The 16,736-nt window shown below is 61.0% G+C and overlaps 3 protein-coding genes across 3 annotated transcripts in view; 1 reads left to right on the top strand and 2 right to left on the bottom strand.

Moving 5' to 3' along the window:
- Window positions 1-5,710, top strand: part of LOC128806035 (dedicator of cytokinesis protein 2-like) — a 45,536-nt gene extending 39,826 nt beyond the window's left edge. Inside the window, exons 40-53 of the mRNA XM_053975218.1 lie at window positions 184-273; window positions 374-478; window positions 952-1,093; window positions 1,269-1,350; window positions 1,449-1,533; window positions 1,747-1,833; window positions 2,455-2,631; window positions 2,761-2,844; window positions 2,943-3,080; window positions 3,404-3,489; window positions 3,880-4,030; window positions 4,269-4,377; window positions 4,773-4,906; window positions 4,993-5,710. Of these exons, the coding sequence (XP_053831193.1) occupies window positions 184-273; window positions 374-478; window positions 952-1,093; window positions 1,269-1,350; window positions 1,449-1,533; window positions 1,747-1,833; window positions 2,455-2,631; window positions 2,761-2,844; window positions 2,943-3,080; window positions 3,404-3,489; window positions 3,880-4,030; window positions 4,269-4,377; window positions 4,773-4,906; window positions 4,993-5,082 (1,560 nt within the window). The 3' untranslated portion in view covers window positions 5,083-5,710. The remainder of the gene's footprint in view (window positions 1-183; window positions 274-373; window positions 479-951; window positions 1,094-1,268; window positions 1,351-1,448; window positions 1,534-1,746; window positions 1,834-2,454; window positions 2,632-2,760; window positions 2,845-2,942; window positions 3,081-3,403; window positions 3,490-3,879; window positions 4,031-4,268; window positions 4,378-4,772; window positions 4,907-4,992) is intronic.
- A 215-nt stretch (window positions 5,711-5,925) lies between these two features.
- On the bottom strand, window positions 5,926-8,006 carry LOC128806303 (BCL2/adenovirus E1B 19 kDa protein-interacting protein 3-like). The gene is made up of 6 exons (XM_053975747.1): window positions 7,737-8,006; window positions 7,104-7,233; window positions 6,873-7,002; window positions 6,704-6,798; window positions 6,471-6,620; window positions 5,926-6,275 (listed from the first exon to the last, which is right to left on the bottom strand). Exons 1-6 carry the CDS (start codon window positions 7,822-7,824, stop codon window positions 6,227-6,229), a joined length of 642 nt encoding a protein of 213 aa, XP_053831722.1. The 5' UTR covers window positions 7,825-8,006; the 3' UTR covers window positions 5,926-6,226.
- Window positions 8,007-8,117: 111 nt separating this feature from the next.
- On the bottom strand, window positions 8,118-16,720 carry AUP1 (AUP1 lipid droplet regulating VLDL assembly factor). The gene is made up of 12 exons (XM_053975862.1): window positions 16,603-16,720; window positions 16,185-16,322; window positions 15,598-15,748; window positions 14,277-14,464; window positions 14,068-14,140; window positions 11,981-12,054; window positions 11,203-11,269; window positions 9,999-10,104; window positions 9,727-9,873; window positions 9,421-9,581; window positions 9,176-9,264; window positions 8,118-8,338 (listed from the first exon to the last, which is right to left on the bottom strand). The coding sequence occupies exons 1-12, from the start codon at window positions 16,650-16,652 to the stop codon at window positions 8,290-8,292; spliced, it is 1,293 nt and encodes a 430-aa protein (XP_053831837.1). The 5' UTR covers window positions 16,653-16,720; the 3' UTR covers window positions 8,118-8,289.
- Between the last annotated feature and the right edge of the window lie 16 nt (window positions 16,721-16,736).

Below are 16,736 nucleotides of genomic sequence, written 5' to 3'. Positions count from 1 at the left end.
ACAAGTTCTTCTGCTGCCCACTGGACCACCAGTCCCCACAGGAGAGCCCTCTCCCCCTCCTCACAGGGGGCAGGGGTGCAGGTGCCCCCACAGGCAGGGTGGTCTCTGCTGGAAGTCCCTGGTGCCCCCTTCCCCAGTTCACCCTGTACTGGGGGGCCCTGTCCTGGCCCCTCTCTCCTCCAGATGTGGGAGGAAGCCATCCACATCTGCAAGGAGCTGGCGGAGCAGTACGAGAGCCACGTGTTTGACTACGAAATGCTGAGTGACATCCTGGTGGGTGCCTGGGGTGCTGCTGGCAGGGCAGGATGAGCTGGGGGGAAGGGGGGGTCTGCAAGGCCCCATGCTGTCCTCATCCTGCCCCCCTCCTCTGCAGCAACGAGAAGCCAAGTTCTATGAGAAGATCCTGAAGGTGCTGCGGCCCAGCCCGGATTACTTTGCTGTGGGCTACTACGGGCAGGGCTTCCCCACCTTCCTCCGGGTAAGCAGAACCAGGAGCAGCTCCACACCTCGATTCCCAAGCAACCCCACTCCTCACTGGTCTCCACCTGGATGTGGAGCTGTGGACCACAACTCTCTGAGTGTCATCATCCAGCCTGTCCCTTACCCAGCATCTGTCTCATCCAGGGGACATCTCAAGGTCAGATAGTTTGCACAAGTCCAGTCACTCTCCCCGCATCCACCCATGCTGCCATGCCCTCGTAGAAGCCACTGAATTTGTCACACAGCATTTGTCCTTAGTGATGTTGCTTGGCTGGCACCAGTCCTGATTCTCCATGTGCCTTCTTCCTTTTTCCTCTAGTTCCTGGGTTTGGGGAGATATTTTTTTCTAGATGGGGGTGTCTCCTGCTTGGCAGGGGGCTCAGTCTTATCAGCACCAGCACCCCAGGGCTCTGGGGCTCGCTGGCCTTGCTCTGTGGCACAGGGATGAGCTGTCACCTTCCTACCCTGCAGAACAAGGTCTTCATCTACCGGGGCAAGGAGTACGAGCGGCGTGAGGACTTCGAGCTGCGGCTGCTGAGCCCCTTCCCCAATGCTGAGAAGCTGAAGAGCACATCTCCCCCTGGCCAGGACATCACCGACTCCCCAGGGCAGTGTATCCTCCATGTGTGCAGGGACAGGGCTGGGAGTGTGGCTTGGTCTCCGTCCCTCACTCTCCATGTGGGAATTCTTTAAATGCCTCTCTGCACCCCTGGGGTTCACCCTTCAGAGCCCCTCTCCCCAGCAGCCCTGTCCTCCAGTGTGTGCCCGTGGCTCCTTCACTCCCACAGACATCCAGTGCTTCACCGTGCAGCCGGCAGAGGAAGCCAAGGTCCGGCTCAAGGGCCGGAGCATCCCGGAGCAGATCACCAAGTGAGTGTCCAGCACAGGGAGCCCCTGCTCTGCTCCCTCTGGGTGGGTGGGACACAATGGGGGTCCTCTCCCCATTTCTGCCCCTTCCCTCCCCACAGCTTCTACAAAACCAACCACGTCCAGCGGTTCAGCTACTCACGGCCTTTCAAGAGGGGCCCGAACGATCCCGACAATGAATTTGCAGTGAGTGCTGGGAGGAGCTGCCAGGACCCTCAGCTGGGGGGGGGCTACAAGGAGCTAAGGGTCCAGAGGAGAGACAGGGGGTCCCTGGTCCTGGGATGGGGAAGGTGGTGGTCCTGTGCCCATGGAGGTGGGAGCCCCCCATGCCATGGGACAGCCAGGGGTGACCCAGGGTGGTGGGAGAAGGGTGGGGAGTGACTGCTGCTCTTCCCACAGAACATGTGGATTGAGCGGACAACCTTCAGGACAGCCTATCCCCTGCCTGGCATCCTGCGCTGGTTTGTTGTCACCTCCACTGAAACGGTGAGGAGGGGGCTGGGGGGGCAGCAGGGCCCTCTCAGGATCCTGGTGGATGCTCCAGCCCTGCCAGGAGCTCAAGCTGGGGATGGGGAACGTGTCCTGCCTGTGCCATGCTCCATGGGCAGCAGGGACAGTGTGTGGGGAGCAGCAGAGGCGCTGGAGGGGTGTCAGCAACTGCTGCCACTGCTCTGTGCATGGGCTTTGCATGGCGGGTGCTTGGCCAGCATCCAGGGAGTCTCAGGAGCCACGGCAGTGGAGATGTGATGTGGCCTGTCACAGGATGCTGCAGGCACAAGGACATACGGCTGCATGAGTGCTGCATGTGTGTCTGCCATGGTGCTCAGACTGTGCACCCCACTGTGGCACAGCTGCACCCCCCGAAGTGACACCAGCGGTTACCCAGGTCTCCTGTGCCCATGGGATTGACTCTGTGCTGGGAGCAGGGACCAGCATGGCCAGCACATCCCCAGGAGCTGTCGCTCAGCCCCAGGCACGTGGTGCCAGGGGTCTGAGGGGCTTCATGGGGTGAGATGTGCAGCCAGGGGTCTCTCCTGCTGGGCTGGGGAGAGCCCACCCTGCCAGCCTTAATGAGGAGGGGCAGCATTGACCCCTCCCTACACACAGATCATCATCTCCCCCCTGGAAAACGCCATTGAGACCATGATGAAAACCAACGAGAAAATCATGAGTGAGATCAACCGGCACCAGAACGACTCCAGCCTGCCCATCAACCCTCTCTCCATGCTGCTCAATGGCATCGTGGACCCCGCAGTCATGGGTGGCTTCACCAAGTATGAGAAGGTGAGGAACGCAGAGGCTGCGTCGGGGCCAGCTGGGCACACACAGGACTAGCGCTGGCACCGCTCTGCCATCCCCAGCCTGTGTGGGGCTGGGCCAGCCGGGCAGTGGGACTGAGGAGGGTCGTTGCAGGCTTTTTTCCAGGAGCTCTACATGCAGGAGCACCCTGAGGACGCAGGGAAGATCGAGAAGCTGAAGGACCTGATCGCCTGGCAGGTACCATGTGCAGCATCCCTCTGGCAGGGACAGCTGCCCCCAGTGTCTGCTGTCCCTCCCCGTGCCAGGGAGCCCCACGAGTCCCTGTTGTCCCACAGATCCCGCTGCTGGCAGAGGGCATCCGGATCCACGGGCAGAAGGTGACGGAGGACCTGCGGCCCTTCCACGAGCGCATGGAGCAGTGCTTCGAGCAGCTGCGGGCCAAGGTGGAGAGTCAGTACGGGGTGCGCGAGATGGTGAGTGCCACGGAGGCGGGCACGGCTGGGGGTCACAGGCACTGCCTGGCACCGTGGGGGTGACACTGGACAAGCCAATGCAGATGTGGGGCAGCAGGGAGCAGCTGGCTGAGGCCACAGTTGGGGCAGGAAGAGGGTGAGGAGCACTGGGCATGGGGGACCTCAGGGTCCCTGCCTGCCTCAGGAGGGGGCACAGCACTGCTGGGGGTGGCTGGCACTGGCACAGAAGCAGGAGTGGTCAGAGAGGGCACTGATGGCCCTGGCTGAGCCCAGGGAAGGACTGGGGAGGCTGTGCCCTCTCATCCCTCCTGGCTGTCTCTCAGATGTTCTTTGAGGACCGGCGGAGCGGCCGACCCCGGTCCATAGCCTGGGTACCCGACTGGGACCGGCTGAGCCACGCTGGAGCCAGGCAAGTGCTGCAGTGGGGAGCGCTGGTCCTCCCCTCTCATCCCCCTCAGTCCTCCCTGCTGAGTCTTCCTCACTGTGGCCCAGGTGCTTTTCTCCCACCTCCCCAGTCCTCTGCCCTTCCACTTTCTTCCCTTTATGCCAAGTGGATCTCAACCCTGTCCCTATGGGGGTCATGGAGGAGAGACACCCCATGTGCAGCCCCGAGGCTCACCAGGACACTGCTGTCACCTGAGCCATCGATTCTTGTCCCCCAAACCTCCCCTGCTGAGCTCTGCTGTGGATAGTGCTGATGCCTGAGTGCAGCCGCTCCCAGTGATGCTCCAGCTGGCCCACGGCATAGCCCTGCTCCTCTTTCCCCTGCTGCCCCTCACGTCTCCCAGTCACCCCACAGCACAGAGGCACCCCCGACCCCAAAGCCTGCCCGTCGCCCCTCTGAGAGCGAGGAGCACAGGAACGAGCGCAAGGAGAACCGCGCCAGCTCCATCTTCAGCTCCCGGCGGCAGGACTCGCGCCAGTCCATCTCGGAGCTGCCAGAGCCTAAGGTGATGCTCAGCACAGCCCTGGTGCCTCCCTGGGGCTCTGCTCGCATTCCCCTGGGTGTCTTGGTGCACCCAGAGCTCCTGGCCCTGCCTGCAGCACCAGCCCCCAGCCTGGATGGGACCCCTCGAAGGGCTGGTGGCAGCCCCTGCTGCAGGGAGGACAAGAGCACAAGGCTGGAGACTCAGGGGCTGCCATCCAGCCTGGCCCTCTGAGGTGCTGAGCCTTGCTTTTGTGCCCCAGGATGAGAAGTGGAGACTCTCCTGCAACGTGAGCGAGAGCAGCCTGAGCGCTGATAGGAAACAGCCCCCGCCAAGCCAAGCTGCTGCTGGTGCTCAGCCCAGTGCTGCAGGTACAACCTGCCAGGCCACCTTCCTGAGAGTCCCTACAGCCCCACGAGCAGGGCTGTGCCCTCCCACACCACCCCCAGGGCAGGTCCCCTCATCCCCTCGTGGTGGCACAGAGTGGGAGCACGGGCACATCCCCTGCTGAACACTCCCTGTGGGGCTGCAGCCATTGATCCTGGACCTTGTGCCACTGGGTTTTGGTGCCAAGAGCTGTTCCTGGTGGGAGCCAGCCCCTTGCTCCTGGCTGGGTTCACATCCCATGGCACCTCTGTCCCTTCTGTCCAGCACTGCCACACTCCCCTAGGCAGAAGCGCTGGCCCTGACAGCCCTGGGGACACGGATGGGCCCTATGCACCCCCAGGCTGGCTGAGCCTCCATCCCACCTCTCCTGCCTGCACAGGCTCGTCCCTGTCTCCCACGGGCTTTGGTGGCCGTGTGAAAAGCGCCAGCAAGCTCCCACCACTGCCCCGTAAGTTCAGCCCCGCGGTGTACGAGACCTTCCTGGAGCAGAGCGACGCTGCAGCAGCAGGGAAGGTACTGCAGGAGAGGAAACGGAGGGGAAGCATTGGCTGGCCCTGGCCCCCAGTCCCACCACCCCTCACGTCCCTCTCTGCTCGCAGGCGTCCACGTCCCCGACAGTGGATGGGAACAGAAGCCTCAAGTCACCGCCACTGCCGCCACCCAAGTCCAAGCGACTGTCACAGCTCTGACCTGATGCCACCTGCAGCTGCACTGTCTGCACCCTGCCCAGAGTGCCCCTGTGCCCAGCCACTGCTGGACCCACAGCTCTGCTTGATTCTCACCTGCTGGAGCACCTCTTGCAGCACTGCTACCCAGAGCAGACTCCCTGTGTGCACCAGGCACTGCCACCCTGTGTCCCACCAGCTCTGGCTATTGCCACCCTCCTGGTGTCCCCTGGGGCTGGACCTACCTGGCCCTGGATGCTTCCTATGCCTCTGGAGCCACGCTGAGCTCCCACACATGCAGCCCCTCCCAGCCATGAGGACATCCCTCCCTCCACCTGAGCTGCCCACGGTCTGTGCCAGTGGCAGGGAGCCAGTGACTTCCCCAGTGGCATTTCTGTGTGATTCCCGTTCCCCACTCGTGGGACAGCTCCCATCCCTTGGCTGCCCAGCCATCCTGCAGCACCAGGACCCATTCCTGACCTGAACTGCACAGGAGCCAGCCAGGTGTGTACACAGGCCCTGGCAGCCTTGCCCTCTGACACCTCTCCTGCCCACACCTGCACCAGGCAGGTGTCACTGCCCTGACTGGCCATGCCACGCTCAGCTCCCACCTCTGCACTGCAGCCATGGCTAATAAAGGGCAAACACGTCAGCCGGGCACCTGCGTGGGGCTGAGCACCCATGTGAGCCCCAGCACCCACCCCTGCTTGCCCACAGCACACCCAGGGGCTCATCCCCAGCTGGCACCACCCCAAAGCACAGGGACTCGCCCTCCTGCGGCAGGGAAAGGCCCCAGGGAGCCCAATGGTCACTTCCCAAGCCAGGCTGTGCTCCCAGACACAGGGAGGGGACTCGCTGCTCAACCCCTGAGCTGGCACAGGGCTCTTTATTCAGGTGGGCTCAGTTGTATTTACAGTCTGTTACAGGGGGACCTGGACCCGTAACCGGGGGCTGGGGAGGGCAGGGGCTGCCTGCAGCTGGGAGCTGCCATCAGAGGGTTCCGTTCTACGGGGAGAGTGGGATCAGCTCCCGAGGCAGGGCTGAGGGACAGACACGGGGAGAAGGCGCCTCGTGCCACAAGCACAGGGCCTGGGAGCGGTCAGGCTGCGCTGGGGCCGGGCTCTCCCCGCGTTCCCAACGGAGCAGCGGGTGCTGCCTGCCCAGCTCCTCACAGAGGGCTGGCCGAGGAGGCTGCCAGGCGCTTCCCAATGTAGATCCTGGATTGGAGAGAGTGACTGTGAGGCACTGGTACAGGGTGCTGGGCCCCAGCAAGCCAGGAGCAAGGGGAGATGGCGGCAGACCGCTGCGGCTGCTGGGAGCTGTGGTGCACGACAGCACCCAAGGATGAGCAGCCCAAATTCAGGGGTGTTCCCTCCTCCCCCAGCCCCACGGTGAGACCCACAGACACTCACCCCAGCCCCAGGGTCAGCAGGTGGCTGAGCAGGAGCGAGGGGATGAAGAGCAGCAGCAGCTCTGAACTGAACAGTTTCTTCTTCCTCCCCACTGCACCTCCCTGCAGGCTCCACAGCACTGGCTGGGGGGAGCACACAAAGGCAAATTCCCTGGGAAAAGTTCATGGTTAACAGGGACGGAGGGACAGCAGGATGGGGATCAGCAGGATGTGCTGGTGGGACACAGGACTTACTCTGGAGACAGGTACCGAGGGCAGCGGGTACAGGCCCAGCCCAGGGACGCTGTCAGGCGTCGCTGCCTCCACTTGGCTTCCTCTGGCACATCCCTCTGGAAGGAGACACGGGGCAGGTCAGAGCAGGGCCTGGGGGCACAGCAGGGTGTGGCAGGGGCAGCTCCCTCACCTGCCGGGGGTAGGGGCAGCCCGGCTGGGGCTGGCTGTGGGCAGGCAGCACCTCACTCTCCCCTGGCTGATCGCTCCCGTGGCTGGCTCCGTCGTCATCCCAGGCTGGGGAGCCCAGCACGAGCAGGGCCCTGCAAACAGAAACCCTCAGTCACTGAGCCCAGCCTGTGGCCCCCAGTGCCAGCCACAGCTCAGCAGGGCTCTGGAGCCTGGCTTCCCACTCGGGACTCACCCGTCACTGCTCTCTGTCTCCAGCTGGGCCTCCAGCAGCATCCGCTCCACGTCGGCGTGGCAGGAGAACGGCGAAGGCGCCGGCTCGGGCTCTGGGCAGCCTGAGCCACACCGCAGCTCCACCCAGGAGCCTGGGGGGGCTGTCAGCCCCTGCGCTGCCCCGGGCCCACCCCTGCACTCCATCCCATCCCGGCCGGCAGCCCTCCCCGGCACACCCCGCACCCCTGCCCGCAGACCCAGCTGCAGTCCCTGAGCCGGGACGTCCTGTGCACCCCAGGGCTGCTCTCCGGGGATCCACATCTGCCTCTGCCCCCGCGGTGCTCATCAGCCCCCTGGTGCCCCCACTGACCCAACCCCCGGTGCACGCCAGCCTGCCCGGGATCCCCGCGCTCCCTGGGCCCCCCACCCACAGTGCACACCAACCACCCGGGGCTCCCGGTGACCCAGACCCCCACGTGGGCACGTCAACCCCTTCGCCCCCGGGCTCCCCACTGTCCCGAACGCCGCGGTGCCCAGACCCGCCCGGGCTTCCCATTGTCCCAAACCCCCCGGTGCCCCGAAAGCCCCGGTTCCCCGGCCCGCCCGGGTCTCCCGTGGCCCCGATCCCGCCCCGGTGCCCCGGTTCCCCCCGGACCGTCGTCGCCGGCTCCCGCCATGGCCCCGCGGGTGCTCCGCGCGCAGCCCCCGCCGCTGACAGTCACGTGACGCCCGCGAGCCCCCATGTAAATAAAACCACCGGCACCGGGCGCCGGTCTCTTAAAGGGGCGCTGGCTCCTCCCGCTGGGGCCCGCGAGCCGCAGCTCGCCCGGCCGCGGCGGCCCCGCCGCGTTGCCTCTTTAAGCGGCGCCTACGTGCGGCGCGCGAGCAGGCGTCGGCTGCGGCGCGTGCAGACCCGCACGGAGCCGGCCCGGCCCCGCCCCCTGTCCCGCTGGCCCCGCCCCCGGTCCCGATGGCCCCGCCCCTCGCCCCGGTGCCCGCACAGCCCGAGCCGCGCCGGACGCTGCCGCCGTTTATTTCCGCCGCCAGGGGGCGCCCCCGCCCCGCCCGTCCCGTCCCGCCCGCGCGGGGCCCGCGCGCTCCCGGTGCCACCGGCCCGGCCCGGCCCGGAGCTCTGGTCAGGGGTTGCCACCGGCCCGGCCCGGCCCGGAGCTCCGGTCAGGGGTTGCCACCGGCCCGGTCCGGCCCGGTCAGGGGCTGCCGCCGGCCCTTGCCGCGCCGTGCTTCTCAGCGAACCGCCTGCGGGAGAGAGCGGCCTCAGACACCGCGGGGCTGGGACCAGCCGAGGGGCCTCCCGCGAGCCCACCCGGGGATCGCCCGCCTGGCCAGGAAGCAGCTCCGAGGGACCGAGGGGACACTGCAGCAGCCCAGGGCAGGCTCTCCCTGGCTGCACGCCGGCTCTGCTCGGATCCGTTTCGTTCCAAGCTCACCCGGAGCCCAGGGGAACAGGTGAAGGCAACAGGAGCTGCTCTGGGAGGGACACAGGGACAAGTCCCTGCTGGGGACAATCCCCATGGACCAAGCAAGGGCAGTGAGGGGCTGCCAGGGCTGCCCATAGCAGCTCATGGTCCCCCAAGAAAACACACAGGATCCCTGTGCCCCAGCAGAAACCAGCCAGGTGTGCCAGTCAGGGTTTCCCTACAGGATGGTTCCCTCAGCACCACCCCAGCCATCCAGTGCCCAACAAGCCCAGGCACACTCAACTTCCCCTCAAACACATCCTCAATTTTCTGTATCTTCCCAAACCAAGACCCACACACCACAACTGGCCTCTTGTGCCAGGATTTGCCTTGTGAAAACCCTGCACAGAGATCAAACTCTCTCCCTGCGCCCTCACGCCAAGAAGGATTAATGGAGCTGTCCCTGGTGCCAAACAGGAATGTCCTGCTCACACCAAGGGTGCCACGGTGCCAGTGGCACCCCAGAGAAACCCAGTCCCACGGGGGCTCCCACCAGCCAGACACGGAAAGCCCAGTGCCTGGGGCACCTCGGGCGCTGCTGGGGCTGGGATCTGGGGGCTTGGGCAGGGGGAGATTTTGTGTGGCCCTGGCACGGGGAGGTGTGGGGGGCTCTCACCTCCTGGCGTAGTCGTACAAGGCTCGTTTCCTCTCCTGCAAGGACAGGTGACGCTCCACGGGGGACTTTGCAAACTGCTTTGGAGCCGGCTAGAAGAGAAAGCACGGGAGCCATCAGGAGACAGATGAAGCAGGGGCCTCCTTGGTGGCTCTGGAAGGACCTGGCATGCCAGGCTGGTGCTCCACTAGCCCCTGGCTAGTCCTGAACACGAGCCACCAGAGCAGGGAGACACAACCACAAAGTACCTTGGAAGAAGGCGCAGCCACAGAGCCCTGGATGCCAGAAGCAGCTGCAGCCTGGGAGGTAGATGGGGCAGGCAGGTCTCCAGCCTCTTTACTCTCAGGGAAGAAGGGAACTCTCCCCTCCAGCAAGTTGGCAATGGTGGTGTCCACACAGTTGGTTTGGACTGTGGGGACAAAAGAACCTGTTAGAGAGCAGGACACTCCATCCTGGCTGCCAATGTGTACCAGTGCAGCGGGGACAAGTTTTCCTCTTTCACACCACACAGAAGGTGCTCCCACGTCCCTGCTGCCAGCCCAGTCCCTGCTCACCCAGGTCTGTCCTGATGACCTCCAAGGGCACGTGAGGCAGCACCTCCTTGACCTGCTGTGCCATGGCCATGACCCTCACGTCCTCAGGAGCACCCCCGGGCAGGCTGGGGGGCACCCTGGGCCGGGCTGCCGGGCGCTGGCTCAAGGCTGCAGGAGAAAGGACAGTGGGCACGGGGTGAGGGAGTAAAAGTGGGTGGTCTATCACTGAGAACAGACAGAGATCCCCCCCAAAAAGCAGAGGTTCCATAGCCAGGACCCCCCAGGATCCCCACCTGGGGCAAAGGGCAGCCGTGCCGTGTGCCTCAGCCTCTTCATGTGCTCGGTCCTGTCGGCAGCGGTGATCCGTGTGGATACCACACCCAGCTCCATGGCCAAGAGCTGGGGAATGCAGAGGAGTCCCACATTAAAACACACAACACACACAGCCCAGGCAGCCCCTCCAGGCTGGGGAGCATGGCAGGGGTACATGGAGCCATGGTGAGGGCAAGAGGGCAAGAACTGATTTCTCCAGGGCCTCAGGAATGCATTTCAGTGTTGCAGAGAGCACAAGAAAGACCAGGAATAGCAATATCATCCTGCCAAAACAGGCTGACAAGGAGATGTGAGATGTCTGGAGCTGTGAAGTACCCAGCACATATGGGCAGAGTGGGGAAACAACTGCTTTGTATGATTTGTGGCGTTAGAAAAAGGGAGTGAAAGGTTTGAACTCAATGGGAAGAGTCCTGACAACTGCAGAAAGGCTCAATGTGGGGTGGCAAACAGGCCATGAAATAACTGAGTTCTTGCAAGAGGCAATAAACATGTACTGTTGGAGTCCAAGATGCTGAGAATTTTAGACTTTCTGTGCTGACAGACTCTAACCCCTAAGAGAACACTGCATTTGACCTGAGGCCGTAGAAAAAGGTTTTAAAATTAAATAAGAGAACTAAGATTATGAGTGTGTAGTTTGATTAGAACTGTGTAATACCACGTAGTAAAAAAGAGTTTAAGGTTTTAGAATACAATATATACAATATATGTAATATATATAACAAAAGTTTTAGAACATAAACTAGTCCTTCTTCTTCATAAGTTTAAGTAGTATTTTATAATTATACCAAAAAAATCCACATTACAAAACACATGTAGTTAATTATTAAGTTAAAAATAAAAATAATTTAAGTATAATTTCTTAGTTAGTTTTTTCTTAAAAAACTCATAAAAATAAATACATAACCATTTTATATCTAATAAAATACTACAAAACTCACTACTTATAAAAAAAATCTAAGTCTAAACACAAAATACCATCTCAAACACTTTCAGTCCCAACCTTAACAAAAAAAAAAACCCAAAAAACCAACAATGTACCAGAGTTCCCATCACACACACCCATCCAGAAATGCCCTCTGCAACTCTGCCTGCACCCTGCTCTCCTCTGTGCCCACCCTGAAGTTCAGCAGTGCCACTGCTCCCTCTCCCACACCACCTTCCTACCTCCTGAACTCGGAGCGCAAAGTCCTCACTCCGCTCGTCCGCTCGTCTGGGGACAGACGGCATCCACCTGAGTGGGGACAACAGCACATGGAGCCAGCCCTGCTGGGAGCAGCCCTGGGGACACCCTGCCAGGGCCAGCCATGCCATCCCCACCTCCACGCTCCCTGCTCACCCCACAGGAGCAGCAAAGCCCAACACCCACTCCCAAATCCAGGACATGGCACAAGACAGAACTGGCTCACTGGAGCTCAAATGTAACACGAGGGATCTGCAGTTCCCAGAAAGGTCTTAATGAAGATCCGTGGTCATTTACATGGAAGTAGGAAACAGGTCACCCAGAATTCAGGCAGACAAAACCAGGGAAAGGCTGAAATACACCAAGCCCTACATTTGATTCCCAGTCCCTTCCACTGCCCTCATTACAGCAAAGCTACTCAGCCAGCTTGGGCTCACCCAGGCTTTGGGCAGGGGTCTGCACCACCCCGCTCCCAAGGGATTATAGGGAGAGACAGAGACACTGGGAGCTGAGCAGCCCTGGAGAGAATCACTGCAGACCACCTGGAAACTTGCACTAAACACCTGGAATGACTGAGACTCCTCTCCTTCCCCAACAGGAACCAGGAGCCCTCTCCACATCAGAAGCTGGTCACAGCCAGGCACAGATGGTGCCGAGCCCAGCCCTGCTGAGGCACCCAGGGAAGAGCTCTCAGTGCCACGGTGACACCACAGCCCTGCCCACCCTCAACCCTGCCCCAAACGGAAGAGAGAGACGTAGTACCTTACTTGATAAACTGTGAAGGGAACGAAGAAGGTCCAGAGCAGCTCTGTGATCCAGGAGGAGTCAGCCACACTCTGGGGAAGAGAGCACAGTGAGAGCCCACCCATGGAACAGCAGCTGGTCCAGGTGCCACTGGGGAAGGAGGTGGGCAGAGCACACCTGAGCTGTGGCTGGAGGATTGGGAAAGGGGGAACAGCAAAGCCAGTGCAAGCAGGGCAAGCCCCAGGACAGCTTCACCCTCAATGGTCATCACCAGTTTTCACTTTCCTCCCACTAAGACAGCAGCAAGACTTTCCCTCAGTATCTCCCCCATTCCTTACTAGTCTGTCCCTTCAGAAAGCTACAAAAATGCCTGAAACCTACTAATGCTTCCTCAGAACCATGAACAATCCTCCCTCATTCTGGTGGCAACAGCCTCTCTGTGATGTCCCAACTCCTGTAAGCTCTCCCAGGGAACAGCAAAAGATGAAACAGCCTCAATCCAGGGGAGGTTGAGGTTGGATATTGGGAAAATTCCTCCTTGAAAGGGCTGTCCAGCTCTGGCACAGCTGCCCAGGGCAGGGGGAAGTCCCCATCTCTGGGGGGTTTAACAGCCCTGTGGATGTGGCACTTGGGGACATGGTCAGTGGTGGCCTTGGCATTGTTGTGGAATGGTGGGGACTTGATGGGCCCAGAGGGATTTTCTGAACAATTCTGTGATTCTCAGACAGGCTCGTGCCTGGTTTATCCCACAGCCTGGGAAGAGGAGCTGTAAATGAGAAAAGCCCTGAAAGCTCACACACAAGATGAACAGAGAAGCCTCATCTGGATAAACAGATCCTCAGAACCCTAAACACAAATGCCTGGAGTGATTCTCACATCCAGATTTCAGTCACACTGCCTGTGCCACAGAACAACACCCTCCATGCAACTGGAGCTGGAGAAAATTCTCTCTTAACCCCAAATTTGGTGTTTGGCCCAACCCAGTGCCCAATATACATTACACAATTATATAAGAAAACTTTCTATAAAACAATCAATCTATTCAAAATATCACATCTCCAATCCTTCCAGTTTCTGATGGTTTAAAATCACCCCAGAAATCCACCAGGATTTACTCAACCAATGTGCAGGAAGCACAAAGTCCTGCTCAGACTCTGAAGGTAAAATTTGAGCCAAGAAGTGACTGTAACCAGCACCTCCACACAGACCTGCTGTTCTCCCTGACATGCATGAGGGAAGGGATACAGAGACACACAGACACACAGCTTGTCACATCTCAGAATTTCTCAAAGGAACCAAACCCACAAAAGCATAAGATATTCCTTATAAACTGCCCAGAACAGAAGAACTCTCTCACTTCTCTGGAGGAGTCATTAAAAATGTAACTTACTGCTTGAAAATTGCATCTTCACCTACGCTTGTGGCCTGCCTCAACACCCCTGGCCTGCCAGGGGTGACCAAAGTTCTGCCAAATATTTCTGCAGTTCCCATCCCTGCACACATCCAGGTGACTCCTCACCCTGCCAGGGGTTCCTCTGCTGTGTCCCACAGAAACACCAGAACCACGAGTGACAGCCATGACTGGCAGCTCTTTGTGGTCACCAGATCATAAATAATAAATATCAAAAATAAGAAATTCAACAAAGCCTCGCTGAGAGGACTTTCCCTGCAATGCCTTTGGCAGTGCTGCCATTGCCCCCATGGACTTTATCCTTGTGTGGGGCTGCTCCTGCACCATGTCCTGTGTCTGTGCCAGGGGCACCAGCTCAGGAGCCTCCAGAGCTCTCCATGACCTTTGGCACGAGGACTGCCTGCAGCTGGTCTTTCACAGCACAGAACTCACCAAGAGCAAAGCAGACTGCACTGGCCATGGAATCAGAGGCAGAGTGAACAGCCAGCTGGGCCACCAAACAGCTGTCAGAGTGGCCAATGTAACCAGGGGAGTCCTGACTGGCCAAACTCCCAGGAAAGGCACTGGGAACTGTGTTAGCCCTGAGCAGCTGGTTCCAGGGTGCCAGGACACGATGCCAGGCCACACCACAGGCTCCAAAGCAGAAAGAAAAGCTGTACCCACCCCACAGCCTGTCCCTGTGCCCACCACTCACCACAGCCACCAACGGCCTCCGGACCTGCAGGGCAACAGGCTGGACCTCATCCAGGATGGAGAAGGGCCAGGAGCTGGAAGGGAGGAATTCTGCAGTGAATGATCCCGGAGCCACCTGAAGCCATTTTGTCACAATACAGCAGAGCTGTTCCCAGCCACCCTGCCACAGGAACTCCTGCTCCCCTGCTGGGAGAATTCCCACTCCCTCACCTGAAGCGGAGCAGCCCGGCCCTGCCGTTGGTGGCCGCCTCCTCTGGGAACAGCAGCAGTGGTGGGTTCCCTTGGTGGGCCGAGTATTCCTTCAGGGAATCCACCAGCTCCGCACGGCTGCCTGTCACTCCCAGCTCCATGAATCCCCGGGACCAGCAGATGAACCCTGGGGCACCGCTCAGGGCAGGCTGCAGGGAGAGCAGGAGTGAGGAGGAGACGCCGCCCTGCCCACCCCTTCCACGCCCTCCTGCCCCTCCAGGCCAACCTTCCCAGGTGGCAGAGGTGACAAATTTCCTGCTCATTAGCAAAAACCCCTCTGGGACTGAGAGTGACCTGTGTTGACAGCACCGGTGGCTGAGAACATGCTACTGCCAGGCCTCAGCCCCTCCTCCAGCCCCAGTTCCACAGGAAATGGGATTCCAAATCATCAGTTCAGACTGTGCCCTGCCTGCCAGACACATGCACTCCCAGCTGCCCGTGTCCCCAGTGTTCTCTCCAGCAGTCCCTGACACACTTGGCAGGACACACTCTGCTTCCAGAGTCCCCCCTCTCCAGGCCAGGGGTAAATCAATGGCTGTGCAGGACACAGGAGCCACCCAGAGCCTGCTGACTCAGGAACCCCCCACACAAAGAATTTTACAGGAGAGCAGGGACAGCCCACAACTACCCAAGCACCACCACAAAGCTCCCTCAGCACCCTCCATGCACCTCCCAAAACTGCCCACCCAGTGCTGGGGGAAACCCCCACAACCAGCCCTGCCCCCCTCATCCAAAAGGGCCAGAGAAGGAAGCAGCTGCTGGGATCTGCCCACTCTTCCACCAAAACCATCCCCCACTCTAACAACTCCTGCTGCTCCTCACCCTGTTCCACTTTTTCACGCAGAGCCCAAGAGCGACACTGAGCCACAGAGAACACCTCAGGATTAACACCCTGAGTTAATAAATCAGATCTGGAGATGAAACTTTCCAGGATCTGAAAGAGCCTAGAGGGAATCTGTGCCAGAAACTGGAGTGACAGGACAAGGATTAATGGGTACAACTGAAAGAGGAGAAATTTAGGCTGGATATTAGGAGATTTATGGGTGTGAGAGTGGTGATGTTGCCCAGAGAAGCTGTGGCTGCCCCTGGAAACCCTGGAAGTGTCCAAGGCCAGGCTGGACAGGGCTTGGAGCCACTTGGGCTGGTTAAAGGCGTCCCTGCCCATTGCAGGGCGTGGCACTGAGTGGGCTTTAAGCTGCCTTCCCCGAGACCACGGCAACACCGAACCGGGCAGAGCTGCCCGTGCCCCACCCTCGGGGAGGAGCCCCGGCCGTGCCCTCACCGTGTTGCAGGAGGTGAGCAGGCTGACGACGTTGTGGTCGAAGGGGGTGACGTGGTTGGCAATGAAGACCCTGGCGCCGGCCCCGCGCAGCCGAGGGTCGCTCTGACGCACCAGCAACCCCAGCACGGAGCACATCACGCGGACAATGAACCTGCCAGGGGAACAAATATCTTCCTCAAGTGCCCTCCAAAACGCTGCTAAGGTGACACGTCCAACAGGCAAAGACCCAGGAATTCTGGTGGCTGGACAAACGACGCTGGCACCAAATGGAAATGACACGTCTGGCGCAGGAATTGGGGTGGGGCTGGGACTGGGACGAGGGCAGCAAGTGCCCACAGAACTCCTGAGCAGCACACCAGGCTGATCCACGTGCTCCAAAGCAGTCCCTGAGCACTCCAGAGGTGGCTGCCAGCTCCGGCCTTGGCAGAGGAAGCACCTCCAAGGCTCCTGAAGACAAGGAGCCCCGAAGGCACAGATCCTTCCCTGAGCCATGCCTGCACGGCTCGGGCCACCAGGAGCCGGGGTGGCCCTGCCACCACCCCACACCCACCCCGGGCAGCGCCCCGGAGCCCCCCGAGGTCACGCACCGGCGCACGACGCTGTCGGGCAGGGCGCAGCTGACCAGGAAGACGTGGACGCCGATGAAGACGCGCAAGACGAGCAGGCAGAGCCCCACGGGGGCGTAGAGCAGCAGGGCCAGGAGCAGGAACCCATCGGTCGGGAACCTGCAGGGACAGAGAGCGGCCGGGGCCGCCTGAGTGTGGCCCGGGACGATCCCCAGGACCCGCCCTGCGGCCGCCGCTCCGCGTGGTCCCGTCCAGCAAGTCTCCCAACCCACCGCGGACCCTCCCCGGTCCCCTCACGGGTCACCCCGACCTTCCCCACGGGGCTTTGGTGAGACACCCCCGCCCTCCGCTCGCCCCGCGACCCCCGCCCAGAGTTCCCTCAGTTCTCCCGCGGCTCCCCCAGGAGTCCCCACGGCGCGGGCCCTGGGCGGGCGCTTACCGGTGCGAGTCGAAGAGCCGCTCGGGGCCCGGGGCCGCGGGCGGTTCCATCCCCGCCGTGCCGGCGCCTCACGGCCGCCCCGCACCCGCCGCCATCTTGCCCGCGGCCGCGCGCCCGGCCCGCGCGGGGCACGC

The sequence above is a fragment of the Vidua macroura genome, chromosome 4, assembly GCF_024509145.1.
Source record: "Vidua macroura isolate BioBank_ID:100142 chromosome 4, ASM2450914v1, whole genome shotgun sequence".
Taxonomy (NCBI): domain Eukaryota; kingdom Metazoa; phylum Chordata; class Aves; order Passeriformes; family Viduidae; genus Vidua; species Vidua macroura.
This window is presented reverse-complemented; position numbering and strand designations above follow the sequence as displayed.

Excerpts from the sequence above, each read along its gene's own strand:
- AUP1 (XM_053975862.1), bottom strand. The coding sequence starts at position 16,652 with ATGGAACCGCCCGCGGCCCCGGGCCCCGAGCGGCTCTTCGACTCGCAC. Across the intron at positions 14,141-14,276 it reads GCCGGGCTGCTCCGCTTCAG|CTCCTGGCCCTTCTCCATCC; the intron begins GTGAGGGAGTGG and ends CCTCCCTTCCAG. Across the intron at positions 9,265-9,420 it reads TGGCTGCGCCTTCTTCCAAG|CCGGCTCCAAAGCAGTTTGC; the intron begins GTACTTTGTGGT and ends TTTCTCTTCTAG.
- LOC128806303 (XM_053975747.1), bottom strand. The coding sequence starts at position 7,824 with ATGGGGGCTCGCGGGCGTCACGTGACTGTCAGCGGCGGGGGCTGCGCG. Across the intron at positions 6,799-6,872 it reads GCTGCCCCTACCCCCGGCAG|AGGGATGTGCCAGAGGAAGC; the intron begins GTGAGGGAGCTG and ends GTCTCCTTCCAG. Across the intron at positions 6,621-6,703 it reads CCTCGGTACCTGTCTCCAGA|GGAATTTGCCTTTGTGTGCT; the intron begins GTAAGTCCTGTG and ends AACTTTTCCCAG.